The sequence below is a fragment of the Phoxinus phoxinus genome, assembly GCF_949152265.1.
Source record: "Phoxinus phoxinus genome assembly, chromosome: 1".
Lineage (NCBI taxonomy): Eukaryota > Metazoa > Chordata > Actinopteri > Cypriniformes > Leuciscidae > Phoxinus > Phoxinus phoxinus.
Genome location: NC_136876.1, coordinates 35912862 through 35929001, shown reverse-complemented (window position 1 = coordinate 35929001; position 16140 = coordinate 35912862). Strand labels below are relative to the sequence as shown.

The window sequence follows — 16140 nt, the reverse complement described above, 5'->3', positions numbered from 1 at the left end:
GTTTGTAACCAAACAGTTAAGGGGAACCAATGACTTCCATAGTATTTTTTTTAATTTCCAATTGGGTCGATCAACTGTTCTGGTTACCGACAATCTTCAAAATATCTTCCTTTGTCTTCAGCAGAACAAAGAAAATGTATACAGGTTTAGAACAACTTGAGGGTAAGTAAATGATGAACGAACTTGAATTTTTTAGGGTGAACTGTCTGTACTGTGCTGTCCTGTATTGTCTCAAAATGTACTGGAGTTTCTATAAGGACATGAACACTTTTTACAAGTCAGAATCTCAGTACAATGGCAATTTCGACATGGCGTGATTCAACCTTCAGAGTGAACTTGATAGCACTGTGATTGTAACACCATCAACAAAGGAAGCAAATTTCTGAAGACCGTCATAAAAAAAAGTTGTCCTCAGTATGGAAAAGATTACAAAGCATAACCTCTCCAACAAACCACGATCAGAGCCAGATAAGCCAAATGGAGAAAGTTTTGAATAGTCCCTAATTTGGTTTGTAAGCTGTAGGCCAGTGATACGCTTATGTTTAGTGAAAAACTGTATGAAAATGCAACAAACAATATAATGTTTGTATCATTGAATTATCTTGATGCAGTTTTTGTTTTGTTTTTTAGCACCTATATAATTACAGTCAGTAAATAATGACTCTATTAATAATCAGCAGGATTCTACATCAGCAAAATCACATTCTCTGTACAGCTGAATTAAAAAAAAGACATTATTTAAAGTGGGTTATATTTCAATAGACTCTTTATCACTTATGCACTCCCACGTTCTGAATCGATTTTCTGATTTTTGAGGCACATTCTGCTGCCTTGAAACTGTGACAAAAGCCCTGCCACGCTCCCACAGGCTATGCTTCATTAAGAGAATATGGATGGGTTAGTATAGGCATGCCTGACAGCCGCTGATAGAGCAACAGATGATGCCAAAAGCTGCCCTACTTTGTCATGGCACACTTGAGCTGTCTCTTGTCTGGATCGGGATCAGAGGAACGCGTTCTGACATTTTGGGGCGTTTTTGATAAGAGTGCGACATTTTACACAGTCATACAATTGATGATATGCAGAGACAGTGAATGGCTTGTAGGACTTTGAAGTTTATTAGCAACAAGCCGTTGATAAACTGTTATTTCACCCGAATCTTCCACCATTCTCCAAAAATGTAAAAACTGCTATATAATATTGATGCACAAAGTTTGTTTTTAGCAAGTGGCTCACATTAAAGGGATACTTCAGCATTTAGCATTAAGCTTTGTATCAGTAGAAAACCTGAAGTATTTTCGATTTACCATGCTTCCCTCCCTCATCCCCCTGAGACGAGATATTTATGTATTTTTTGTCTGGATAAAAATCCTCAGATGACGCAAAAATTGTCATTTTTTGGCCAGAGGCTAAAAACTACAGCCAGTAGAAGGAGCTAGTGCTGCATGTTTTCTAGGGCTGTAACGATTTATGATATTAAACCGAAATCGCGACACTCAGATCCACGAACCTGTGTCGCGGTGTGAGAAGGCAGATCGCGATCGACACACCCCTTCCCAGACTTATCTTTCTCGTCCAGAATAGATCCCAGGGCTGTGACGGGGTCTTTTACATATTAGGTATGGGAATTTCAAGCAAAAATAATATTCGAAGATCGCTGGGTATCATTTGATTATTATTCAAAAATCGCACCTCTCCCCCACACGCGCGCGCGAGCACACACACACACACACACACACACACACACACACACACACACACACACACACACACACACACACACACACACACACACACACACACACACACAAGCAAACACCAGAGCAAGTGAGCAAAGCGCGCGGTGTTTGCTTGTATGTGTGTGTGTGTGTGTGTGTGTGTGTGTGTGTGTGTGTGTGTGTGTGTGTGTGTGTGTGTGTGTGTGTGTGTGTGTGTGTGTGTGTGTGTGTGTGTGTGTGTGTGTGTGTGTGTGTGTGTGTGTGTGTGTGTGTGTGTGTGTGGGGCAACGGCGCGCGCGTGAACTGGAGCTCACCTCATAAACGAATCGAAACTTAGAAAGCTTGAAATACTTTTATGATTTAACGTTAATTCAAAACATAAAGAAATGGCGGCTTAGGCTAATTCGTAGGAAGTGTGCATTTCTCTATATAGGCGCGTTCACTTTGTGGCAAGCGTTATTCCTGCGCTTGACATGCGGGTCATGCGGAATAGGCAATATTTGTGGTTTACAGCACAGACAGTAAGCCTCGGTTACCTCAGAAGAATTTTTGACATGCTCGAATCATCTCCACAATGGAGTATAGTTCTGTTTATTTTTCAAAAGTAGTTTGTTACAAGAAAACAGAGTTATAGCTTTAGCTATTTATTTATTTATTTATTTGGCTTTTAAAATCCTCCCTCCTCGCAAGAATCGCGGTTTGTATCGAATCGTGGGTCAGAAATCGGGATACGAACCGAATCGTGGGTTTGCTGTATCGTTACAGCCCTAATGTTTTCAACCCGCCCATAGAGGGAGCGATCTCACTCACAGAATGTACAAATAGTGTCAGCCATCTTTTTTTGGAAGCTAAGCTAACAGGCTCTTGTTCTGTGGAGAAAGCTGAGTAGTAGGGGTTACCATACATCCTTTTTCCCGGACATGTCCGGCCGTCGAGATCATCCAAAATGTCCGGGATTCGGCTTTTGCTTTCTACAGTTGCCCTTCATTGTTTACACGCACACCTTTTGTTTCAATCGTACTGAATTCATTCCGATTGGTGAATCTGAATGTAATGTTTACATGAACGCTAAACAAGTGATCGGTTGATGTGCTTTTTAGCGTTGCTAAGAAAATTCCCGCTCCTCCTTGAGCGATAGCCTACGAGACCGGTGCGTCTCACAGGTGCCGCTCATCAGTAATCATGCCACCGGCCTCACGTCGTTCTCCCCCAGCCCTCAACCTTGTCCTGCTCGCCACAGTAAACATAATGAATGGCGACTGTAGAACGCAAAAGGCGAATCCCGGACATTTTGGGCCAATTCCGGGCAGACTTGTCACGGAGACTCACGATAAAACGACGTCTTTTAAGTTTCGAGTCAACTAGTATAGTAGCCTAGCCTAGTTGTTTAACTGCGCTCTTACCGGTAGGCGTGGCTTGGGCGTGGCCTCGTAGAGCAGCAAAGCAAGTGCATTCTGGGAGTTGTTGTCTTTCATCCACATGAGCCAAAAATAAATTTGCTGGCTTTTCTCAGTCTAGAAGGCTCCAAATTTAAAAATAATTTCACATTTCTACCACATAAATGACCCATTTTAAACATTCATCTCTCCAGAGGTGAAGTATCCCTTTAAGAGAACAGATATGTCATGTGTAAAGCTATGACCTGGTTTTAATGAGAGAAAAGTATTAATTGACCCACCAGCAGTGTAGGATCTTTGAGGCTTCTAACATGATTGCTAGCCAGTTAAATAGTCCATCATGTTAAATGACCAAACACAGGGGAGAAATGTTGAAACTCTTGAATAAAATCTGAGCTCTTTTGAATTTATGCCTAAGCCATCATCTAGATTTATTTTGAGCTACATTCAAATGCACACAGCGAAAGAAAAGAGAGCAGGTTTTATTCAATCATGTATCAAGAGGTGCAAATTAGAGGAACAATATTAAAATGATTAAATATTGAAAGTGTAGGTAGGGTTGAATCTGTATGATGGAGGATGTAAAATATCTCACTCATGTCCCCAGATGCAAATAACAATCTTCCACAGTAGATATTTTCCATCCATTTCAGGATATTGTTATTATCCACCTGAAGATGCATGCAAAAGAGCCAGATATTCAACTTCTTTCCATGGTAATCAGATCCAAAGAAGTGTCCATTGAAACAGTCCCATAAATCACATGTTTTATGTGTCTGGCAACATGTGCTAGGGTTTATTGCACATGCTATGTGATGGATTATATGGTCACCAGAAAGACTCAGCTGAGCTGTTGTTATTGATCTCAGAGTGGCAGGAACACCACAATGTAATTTACTCTCTTGGAGTGTGCACATGGGCCTTTTTGAGGATATATAAGTTAAAGTCATTCATAACTCAATTTTGCTTGTGCTGTGAATAAACTGTATCTGTTTATGTCTCTGAAATCTCATCATTGAGATGTCTTCAGCAAATAAATTACACTTAATTGAAGAAGCTCAGGCTTGGCGGTCTAATGAGAATCTCGAATAAGTGCCTCTTGAGTCAAATATATAAATATATAAATAACTTTAGTGTGTTCGTGATGAGAGGATGGTAGAGACCAATGGACCATATGAGGTTTGACGTCATGTTTTTTTATGTGAATCAAGGGTGTAGGGACAGAGCGATTTTGAGTATGATGTTGCTTTATACAACAAAATGAGATGCTGATATTGAATAACTTTACATCTTAATCATTTGATTTGTCTATTATTTTTTGTTCCAAGATTCCAACTAATAAACAAAATAGTTCCAAATGATAGAATGAGCGGTTACACACATCTCAAAACAACACACAGTTGTGGTGTTTCGTGTCTGAATGAATGAATGGATCTGTGTTTTTGAGTATATATATATATATATATATATATATATATATATATATATATATATATTAGTTAAACAACTTCAACAAAATGAAAATTTAATTAAATAATCCACTCAAAAATGGGCATTTACAATATAAATTATCTGTGGGGTATTTTGAGCTGAAACTTCACAGACACATTCTGGGGGCAACTGAGACTTATATTACACCCTGTAAAAAGGGGCATATTGGTCCCCTTTAAACTTACCGGAAAAAGGAACTGAGGAAACACAGGGCTTAAATCCATGAGTGTAATCAATTCATTTAATTTGGATATGTAAAGTTTTCCTCCTGAACATGATGAATGATGAATATGCTGAGCTATAAATATCTCTCCGAAGTAGTATTAGAGATAGTGTCAAGGGCACTGAGCTTTGGCTTTTTTTGCGACCTGGGACAGTCTTGCCCTTACGGAACGGAAATATATTTCCCATACATGAATGATATTAAATGGTTTAACCGTATATTTGAAAACATACAGAATAATATATGTTAATATGAATAATATATATAATGTTAATATATGTTAATATATTAAATAATACATAAGGAATTGCCACCTTTCATATATTGTAAAATATGTGACAATATATTTACTAATCATAATGTATGTACTTTTATATTCAGTAATAGACGTCATAATATATAGATGTATATGTGATCAGATATGGTACTGCATGTGTAATATATTGCAGATATACTCATGCAAAATAAACACCCCCACACATATCTAGAGAAATATATAATGTAATATATTTCTTATATTTTTAATTATTTACATTTAACATATTTTTCAAGCTAAGCTTTTGTCTTCATTTATAAATATTTTATATTCATTCATTCATAGCCATACATGGTCAATGCATATATTCCAATATATTTTTGTTCCGTAAGGGTGCACACATATTCAAGCACTCTCAAGTGTCCAAGACTGCAAGGGTGGGTATTGGTACTGGCCCATACTTATTTTGTTCCTGAATGAATCAGTGTGTTTGAACAAATAGGTAGAGTAAACGATTCAATGACTCACTAATAAGACTTGTTGCCATCCACTGGAGTAACCATGTAACATGCAGAAAGAGTCATTGGAAAATACGTACCACTCATGCACAGATTGACAGTGAAAATTCCTAGTGGACTGTGCATCAGCACTCTTGACGCTGTTCAGCCAATCAAATGCCTTTTACGTTCCTTTCGATGCCTATTGAAATAGACCCTGGACAAATAATGTCACGACATTAAGTAGATTAAGTGTGTTAACATATTAGAGTGTTTAATAAATGGGTGTTTTCTCAGGAAACAGTGGAGTGCTGAGAGGAATAAATACTGTTGTTCTCATCGTGGTCTCCAAACAGTTTGGCAAAACATCCATCCCTAAATGGAGATGTTAGCATGTTCAAAGTTAGAAATTGACGCTCATATGGTCAGATCACTCCAAGCTTTAGGAAATTACTTCTTAATTCTACAGCTTGATAGATATGCTAAATTAACTGTAATGACACTGAGAGATTCAATAGACATCCTTGGATGAACTAACTGCCATAAGTGCGTAGAAATGGCAGCGGTGTTTAATTGTGCATGGAAGGTTTCGAATAATGTGCAGAACAAGCCAACCAAGTGTTAATTTTCTTTGTTCCATTACTGATGAGTACTTGATAAAGCTTTTTACATTTTACATGAGTGGTTTGTTCCATATTTATGAGCAATGTTTTAGTGTTACATAAAAAAATAAAAAATAGCCCATGACCATAATAAATAAACATAAACTCAGTATATCTGGTAGAAAGAAAGTGTCTTTTTGGGCTGATTTGAAATGATTACCAAAGTGCTTCTGTACTTTGTAGTGATGAAACATTATAATTATTGAGGTTTAGAATGTCTGCCTTGAATAAGATGGAGGACAATTTTAAAGAAAGCATCTAAAAGCTACGACAATATTGAAATGATTTGTTTTGACCTTTTTCTTAGTTTAGACTGGTGTTGTAATAACTTCAGAAGTGCATCTGAACTGATTTTATTTAATTTTTTTATGGTACGTGCGTCAACGCTTCACTCACTCCTTTGTCTTCAAGTTGTTTTTCAATGGAAGACATTCAATTTTAATTTTCACTTAATGCTGCTGCTCTCTCATTGAGCCTCCAGGGGAAATACAGTTTGATCTGGTATGAATCATCTCCCAAAGGCTGATTTGAGGTTGCTCAGCCTACTGCTAAACGCACTAGGGTCATTTATCTCCTGATTTATTTGCATATATCAAAACATTGTTTCTGGCCCAAAAGGAATACCAATGCATATTTTATTGAAATTCACTGTCAACATCAAATTCAAAAACTTCCAATAAAACACTTGTTGTTTAGCTACAGTACATTATACGTAATAAATTAACTGGAGACAGATTCGAAATTCCAGGTTATGTACAAGTTAAGCTCAATCGACAGCATTTGTGCAATAATGTTGATTATAACACACACATTTTTTTTTGTGTATCTCTTTTTTTTTTAGAAAAGTCCAATAGAAATAAAAAGGGCAATTTTTTAAAAGGATTTAAAAGCATAAATGTGAAGCTTATAACTTTATTTAAGCTCTTATATTAATTATTCTGTTAAAACTTGTGTGTTATTTGAGATGTAAAGTAGTTTTCATATTGACGTCGCAGTAGCAAATTAATTTGTATATCTTCCTCCAGAGCAAGTGGTTTGTGTCACGTTGCATCGAATCAAAAAGAACTCATTATAATCACTGATGCTGTCTACACTGGATACAGTATACAGATGCATGTTCAGTTTCTGGCTCTCCACGCTCTCGAGTCTGTCGACAACAGGACGAATGGAAAAGTGAAACAATGTTCGCTTTTACGCGTCCAGTTTAAACAGCTCGTTTGCGTCTTTGTACAGACTTCAGAATGATCTCAGCATCGGAAAACAAGAGGATGATTTATTTTAATGGGGTCCCGGATCCCGTCGGAGGATTAAATGTTAGTTCAGAGCATTTTGTTTTGTTTACGAGGCACAGTGTATTGAAGAGTTGAAAGAGCAAAGAAACTGATCTGACAGCAGCTGCATCATGTAAGTAAATTATTTCATAATGCTTTGTCTGAAAATTATGGTTTTATATGGATAATGTTTTCAAAACACTTACTCACGTGCAATAGCAAGGGGGCGTTGATAGTGTTTTCTATAAAATGGCGTTAGCCAATCATAAAAATGGCCTTAAAAATTTATAATTTCAGACAGAAAATGAAGGTTGAAAATAATAGTTTTCCCATATATATATATGTGTGTGTGTGTGTGTGTGTGTGTGTGTGTGTGTGTGTGTGTGTGTGTGTGTGCAAAAAAACTTTATTAAAATTATAAGTGAACCTCAGGGAACATAATGAAATGTCATGACACTTTTAACATTTTACACCCCCATTATTGTCTCAATTCACTTATATTGTAAACAGCTACTGTAACCCAGATTTTGGCCTTTTTAAAGAAAAGGAGGCACAGTTCAAAATTAATGTGATTTTGAACGTGCGCACTGTTGACGTCGACAGCAGCGCGGATTGATAGAAATGGAAAGAAAATAGTGCCGATTAAAACTGAGGTATGGATTTTGTCTGGCGTGTTTTTTGTGATGTAAATTAATCAAGCTTTGAAACGCAAATAATTTTTTCACCTAAAAACGCACAGTTGTGTTGCCCTGGAAACTAACCAGGACTACTTTCTTGAAAAACTTCCAGCGGCCAGAACTCTGACCAGGGAGGTGAACACAGAGTGGATCAGTGTGTATGCATTATAGTGGTGGTAAGGATTGCATACAACTTCATGTCTCAAATGGGCAAACTAACCCTTTAACTTTTGCAGTAATCATACCATCAATGCTGTCAGTTGAGCTTACCTTATACTGAATCCGGAATATTACTTTAATGCAGCACAATAATTATACATAGTAAACTGTTGTAAAAGCCTGTATTCTGAGATTTTCTGAATAACCCTGGTTTTAGGGCTTTTGTATTTTAATATGTAATGTAGTTATTGATATAAAACTCAACAATTTCAAGACTTTCTAAAACAGCAAAGAATATTATAATAAAAAGCAAGTACATACAGTACTTAACACAAGCGCATTTTTTTAAAGAGCTTGTTAAGCGAAGCTGAGGAGCATAATCAAAGAGTCCTCTTGAAAGCTTCAAGAACAGTAGGAGATCACAGCTTTGCACACATAAAGACACAGGGCTCTTCAGATATTAATGTGTAACAAATTTTCACAGGAGAATAGTCATCATCACAGCATCAAATTGAAACATGCTCAGAGGGTAACACTTCAATAGGAAACAAACAGACGATGCTGCTAAAAAAAGAGAGGAGGTTGCAAATAAGACATTGTTTAGCATTGGCACCAACATAACCAAGCAAAACACAAAGATGCATTTGTACGAGAACCAAATGGAATGTACGATTTCAATTTGCACAGCGATTTGAATCTTAACTGCCGTCTCCAATGTGCTCATTCAGTGCAAAACCATTGTGATGTCGATCAAAGCTGCTGAAATCCTCTGGCTCTGTTTGAGTTTTTTAATAAGGCTTCTGTAAGGCATCATTAGCCGTGCGCTTTATTTTCATGGCTGATTCTGGAAGGGTAACGTTATAGTCATAGTGCCGCCCTGCGGCTCTGCGAGTGGGCGGTTGACCATTTCGCTCTCGTTCTGTCTGGCGTTCTCTTCATTCATTTGAGACACTTCAGTGGATCCCGCTTCGAAGCCAGGGACGGTGTTGGCCACATGGACCACGTGCACCTTATTTCGTCCCTTTTTGCTGAGGATGCAGCTGAAAACCTTCTTGAAGCCCTTGCGAAAGTGTTTGGACACCAGGGCGTAAACGATAGGGTTGAGGCAGGAGTTGGCGTAGGCCATGCAGTGGGACAGCAGCCTGAAGGCATACGTGGTCTGATTGAAGGGAAAGTCTCCGTAGAGGTAGCACAAAATGACCACATGGTACGGTAGCCAGCAGATGCAAAAGAGCACTGTGACTATGATGATCATCTTGGTGACCTTGCGCTTGGCTCGCTTTGACTCCGACATCCCATCAAGGGGGTCGACTGCTGTCCAGAGGTACTTGATGGTGCGTGTGTAGGAAAGGCTCACAATGAGCACGGGAATAACATAGCCGAAAACGAAGGTGCAGGTGTCCAGAACCTTACGGTTATACTCCTCCCACCCAGGTACGCACACATTGCTGTTCTCGAAATCGATGAGGTCGTAGTAACTCAAATAAGGCCCGGCGAAAACAAGCGACAGGCCCCAGATGACCACCATCGCGACTATGGCGTTACACGGCGTTCTCAGTTCTCTGGAGCGCAAGGGGTAACGGATGGCCAGATACCTGCAAAAGAAGAAATGCACCAATCACATAAGATATTGATGACTTCTTTACATCATAAACACCAGCTATGAGAGACATCTCTTGGATTGCATGTTTGTGCGTTTTGCGGGCGGAGCAATGATATTTAGGTTGATTTCAGGTACCAACAGTGTTTCTCAGAAATCCCTTTAAAACAACAAGCAGCATAGTCTTTTTTTGCAGATTTTGCAGCCCATCATCGACCAAACCATATTACTCTTTCTTTAAGTAGTAGCCCCTTCAAAACTGAAACATAACAGAAACCCTTCTAACACTAACACAGCTCCTCTTATATTAATTCATATATTGATCCTGTGCAAAACACACCAAATAACACTTAATTTCAACATTTATTCTCCTTATACTGTCTGCAAAAACCACGCTCAACTCATTCGGTTTAAGTTCAGATTAATATAATCATTATTTTTTTCACTTTAAGTGCAATTAACTATATTTCAGTTAAATGAACTCATTTCATTTGCAGTTATTTAACTTTTTAATGTCACAGTTTTACTGTGGAAATACACAGGAAATGAAGTGGTGCTTCCTGAAATTGAGTTTGACCAAAAACACATGATCAATATAATCAGTGTGTTTCTGTGCACAAGATGAATGGGTCTTCTTGTTTTCTACCTGAAGGTGAGGTAATTTCCGATGGGGATTCTCAGTCTCCGCTGAGCCCAGAACCGTCCATTTTTCAAAGAGCAGGTTAACACGATTTTTCCAAAGGTAAACACTTTCAGGGTGGATGGAGGGCAGTGGGTCTGTTGCTCAGGCTGTGAGTAACATATTACACTATGGTGTTTAGGTGGCCTTGTTACATGTATGCCATTATTTTGACAAAAAAAAAGGCTTCCTGCATGGCTCTCCCATTCAGCAAGTCCCACTCGTCACTGGTGCTTTAGTTCGACCTTAATGTTAAAATATAGGCCTAACATAATTTTAGCAAAGTCATTATGGGTGGGTGTTTCTAAAGGTTTGTTTTTCACTGTTTCATTGGAAAGACAGGAATAATGCGATGCTGGTTTTTGGAGGTGTTTTGTTAATGAAGTGGGTGGTTGCAGATAACTCCATTGACATTTATTCAGTTAAACTCCAACCTATGCTGCTGCAATTTGCAAGACTTCCTATAGTGTTCTGAAGATCCATTTCATTAAAAAACAACCCTGGCCCTGACCAATTACAATATTGCTAGGTTCTCAGGCTGTCATTTTATACCCCATGGGGCTACATTGAAAATGTTATGTCAAGGAATACAGCCGCGAAGTTATTAGAGTGAGCTTCACTTGACAGGATTAGTATAATGTACAATCATCAGGGTGGCCTTTAACTTTCATGTCCCAGAGGTTGATGACGTTTATTAAAAATAAAAGATTTTTAGTGAAGATTGCTAGTGAAAAAAAAACTATACGAAAATGTATTTAAAATACATTTATTTCATACTAAGTCTACTACAAAGCATATTTACTGACATATCGCTTGAGACTTACTGATATAAATATAGTTAAACTTTATTTGGAGTACTTCTTCATTGCACAATGCTCATTTCTTAATATTAAGCCTAAAATTTGTTTTAATATCACTATTATTAAGGATAGTATGATCTCTGTATAATTTCAGTTTTTAAATGCAATATATTTAAAGTCTACCTATAAGTACTTGCAATAGTTCCACTTCAGCACAATCAAATACACTTAAGTATACATTTAGTATAGAATGAGTTTTTCCAAATTTAGCAGACTTTAGTATTTAATATGCTAAAAGTGCAAGTGCAGGATATTTATATTAAGTACATAAATGTATTTGTAGGATACTTAGCATAAAATAAATGTATTTCATGTTAGTATATTTATTTTTCACTAAGGTATGAATATCACATTTTTACCTTCATCATTTCATCATAGTTGATCTGGGACAAGGACAAAACAAAATCTATGCATAAAAGGCATTTGAAAATTAGCACATTACCTTTCATTTTTATACTATGACAATCCCTCATCAAAATTTTATTACATGTTCAAAAAGATCAAATGTTATGTATAAAAATAGCATTTTCAAGACAAAGAAGTTTTGTGTTTTATTCCAAAAATTTCCACCACCATTATTTCCATCATAGAATGCCATTAAACACAAACCATAATTTGAGATGTGGTGGAAATGACACTGATGTGAATTTCATTAATTGGAGAAAAAGGTAAACGAAGACAATATGCATATCATTGTTGGATCTGATATTGGCCAAATTAAATAAACCAGTGAAAAATGTTTTAATAGAGTTTATTCAATAATAAAAAAAAGCCTATAAATGGAAAAACAAAACACCCACCTGTCCACAGACACCGCCGCCAAAGTGAAACTGCTAGCATACATGGTGAGGTTGATGAAGAAGTGAACCACCTTGCACATGAAGGACCCGAAAACCCAACCCTCCAGAGAGTAGATGGTTGCTTGGAAAGGCACACAGAAGATGATGAAGAAGAAATCGGCTACACTGAGGTTGAGGATGAACAGGTTGGTGGTGTTGTACCCAACCTGTCCACTTCTGAGGAGCACAGCCAGTACCAGACTGTTCCCAATGGTCCCTAAGAGGAAGATGAGCGAGAAGACCACAGACACAATGACACTGGCTGGGTTGAGCTGGTAGCTCTCGGAGGCGTTCCAGTGTCCCATGGCTTTAGTCAGGTCCTCGTGATCTGACATTTTAAGATGTGAAGTTCCAGAGCCCTGCAAAGAGGTTGTAAATGATAAGACACAGAGTTAGATTCTCGGGACTTTCCTCTCACAAAAGAATGTGGGGATTTGATGAATGGTTGCAAATCTCACAAATCTTTCCGAATCTGAATCACATTGTGATGAGATTTAAAAGCCCGTATGAGAAGTTTCATAGCTAGACCGTCACTGAAAGCAAATATAAGGAGGATCAGACTCAAGTCATTTTGATGAAAATGAAATAAGTAAGTTTTGATTACAAAAGATCATGAAAGCTGGTGCTAGTACAAAGAGGAACGAAGAATGAAATGGAGACAAGACTAAAATCAATTTCAGAAAGCCAGAAAGAGCATGTCCCCATCTGGTTGAGAGCCAATCAAAATGAAAATGGACAAATTCACTTTCTAATCATCAGAGATCTTAGTGGGAATTTGTTTGGGGATAAAAATATAGATGTGTCAATAATGCCATGATATTGTGGACTGAATAGAGTGCAATACATTGGATTATGGCAGGATTAGTATGCTGTCGTTGGTTATAGATCTGACAAAAGAGAAGGAATGCAATTGCCTACCAGCGGTTAATCCCACAGTATGTCCCGATAGGTGTTGCTCAGAAACAGTCAGCATCGATTTCTCCACTTCAAATATTGATCAGTCTATGGGAATAAAAAAGAAATAACTTTTTATCTTTCCCAAACACAGTGAATTATACTTAGGGAATGGAAACATCTTCACAATAAATATTTGTATAGCATTTTTTGATTTGAATGATTTAATTTCAACTGATAAATTCAGTTTCGGACTAGTTGGTCTCTGTGATCTGGTTATGTGATCTGCACTGCAAAAAAAAGTTCCTGCCTTAAATTTTTAAGTACAATCAACTTGGATGTTTAAGTAAATTCAATTTAAATTACATTAAACTGACTTGAAAAAATTAGTTGAATGTTGTCATAACTTAGATCATATAATTTGAGACTTGAGATTTTTAATTGATAATTGGGACTTGAGATACATTCATTTGAGAAGTAACATTGTCTGAGATAAGACTTAAGTTTTCATTTCTTGAATTCATTGCATCTAAATGTATAGCATTTTGATAGATTTATGCTATAAACCAGGAAAAATTGCAATGGGACGAGAAAAAATTGGAGTGAAAAATAAACATAATTCTTTTTATTTCTTCAAAATAATTGTGCTTCTCAAGTAAGTTAATAATAATAGTGCTGGAATATATTTATTAAAAAAAAATGACAATTTAATTTTATACAAAACAAAATGCAATAGTTGAATTCTGGAAAATTAATGCAAACCCGAAATTGCAAAGAGCATCATTAAGTGTGGGGAAAGCAAGAGCTTTCAGGAAATTGGTCTACCAAATGTAGAGCTGTTCTCCCTAACAACAAAGTGTGACATAACCAGCTGACAATAAAACAAAGTATGCAGAATATAGGTGACTAATCTGCTCCATGCAGAAATGTGGACATGTTCTATTAGGCTATAATTGGTTGTCAGACATTCATCATGATACAATTAAAATGCTGATCTTCAGTCCCTCTTCAAAAACAATTTAATTACATCTACTGTGTTGTTTGATTAAACAACGCAAGCCGTACATGATATATTTTTTCTCAAGCAGGAACAGAGCGTAACTCATTTAGCAAGACCTTTATAGAAGTAAATTGGAGGAAATAAACAGGAAACCATTTACTCTGAGAGGTGAAGCTTTCCGGATACATTTATCATAGTTATTTTCTCGCTTCTGCAATGCCCTAATCCATAATTGAGAGTATTTATGCAGTTAAAAAAAGATGGAAGGAGAGGAGAGACAGAATAAAGAAAAAAAGAAAGACATTTTGATTTCTCAAAAATAAAATAGTGGTTTGTTGATGTGTATTCACTATTTGTGAAGAGATCTCAAAAGCAATCTTTTATTTTTCAAAAGCAGATTTTCAGAGCCTCTCTCTTTTTCATCTCACACTCTCAACATAGAAGTGTTTTCAGAAATGACTTGAAAATTGCCAATGCAATTTAAAAAAAACGTCTCTTAACCAGATCAGCTCTGAGGATCTGTGAGTTATGATACAGCATTATTGATCAGAAAGTGCAGGTAAGGTTGTTTATGGATTCATACCACACAAGTTTGTTGATTGGCTTTTGGCATCTTTGCTTGGGAACAATCCCTTTGTAAACACACCTGACTGTCTTTAATGTGAAGCCAGCTGCCAAGCTGCCAATGAATATAACATGAAGTGTCCTTCAAGAAGGAGGTCTGTTAAACAAATCCCTTTGGTTACAGTCAAGGAGTGCATCCGTTTTGTCACTTGTCGAATGGTGCGCGGATCTGCCTCACGCAGCACCGCATGTGTCTCTACTCTCTAACCCCCCTTACAAACTCATTTGCCATTTAAAATTAATTGAGTCAAACTTTCATGAACTCGTGAGCCAAATAAAAGCATCTCAGTACATGACCTGCATGTGGATTGAGATTTCAAAAGAGACTTGTTAAAGAATATGACTTAATGTTGTGAATGAAGCATGCGAGATGCAGTATGTGTAAATATAATAAATGCAAATTGAGTATACGTACACGTTGCATAAAGAAACATCGTAACCCAGACGCATTCGAATATATAAATATAAAAGCATCTTGTAGGGTGAAGGTATATTCAGATGAATAGAGAAGTCATGTAAAACCAAAACCCATGCTGTCCAAGGTCACCATTGAAATATACTGAACATAATTCTTGAGGTTTCTTAGGAAATTTCACTGTGTTCTAACTGTAAATGCCAGAGAGTCCAGATCTGATGACAGTATGATCATTTCATTCAGTTGTTTTTACTTACCGGCTCATGAGAAGAACCATGACTGTATATCCATGACTCAGTGTCATTGTAATATTGAGAAGCTTCTGGTCTCCAGAAAAGCTAGTGTTGCTTGCAGAATGTAACCACTTGAACAGGCTTCATCTCCTCTCATTCCGCTTCTCCGCTTCTCTATGCCTCTTGTGTTCCCTCCCTCACTCCCCCTCACATATGGAGGCTCCTCCTCTACATTGTGGTAGAGAGAGAGAGAGAGAGAACATGCACATTCCCACGGAAATCTTTTCATGTACGTTACTAATGCTGTGCCTGAACAGTTGCGCCAATGCGGCTAAGATACATACACGCACAAATCTAGAATATGTACATGGTAAATTATTCAGAAGGAGGCCTGAAATCAGAGGGTTTTTACTTTTTGCTTCACTTTTTGCACACGGGAAATTTTTCTTTTGGATGCATTATTTAGAAATCGTATTGGAATACATTTCCCAAGAGATTGGAATTCATTCCGTTTGCAGTTTTTCCCAATTGGAATGGATGCACACTATGACCAAATCAATACACCTCCAAGGCTTCATTGCTCATGGTAATATGGCAGAAGGATGGCATGTCTGATGGCAAACTGAAAGTGGACTCTACAAGTAT

General features: G+C 37.3%; 2 protein-coding genes across 3 annotated transcripts in view; one reads left to right on the top strand and one right to left on the bottom strand.

Moving 5' to 3' along the window:
* The window catches only part of uncx (UNC homeobox), a 100133-nt gene that overhangs the window by 39210 nt on the left and 44783 nt on the right, over positions 1 to 16140 (top strand). The window lies entirely within an intron of this gene.
* galr2b (galanin receptor 2b) lies at positions 7085 to 15671 on the bottom strand. Its single transcript, XM_079620393.1, has 4 exons — positions 15520 to 15671; positions 13248 to 13331; positions 12291 to 12688; positions 7085 to 9946 (listed from the first exon to the last, which is right to left on the bottom strand). The coding sequence occupies exons 3-4, from the start codon at positions 12662 to 12664 to the stop codon at positions 9184 to 9186; spliced, it is 1137 nt and encodes a 378-aa protein (XP_079476519.1). The 5' UTR covers positions 12665 to 12688; positions 13248 to 13331; positions 15520 to 15671; the 3' UTR covers positions 7085 to 9183.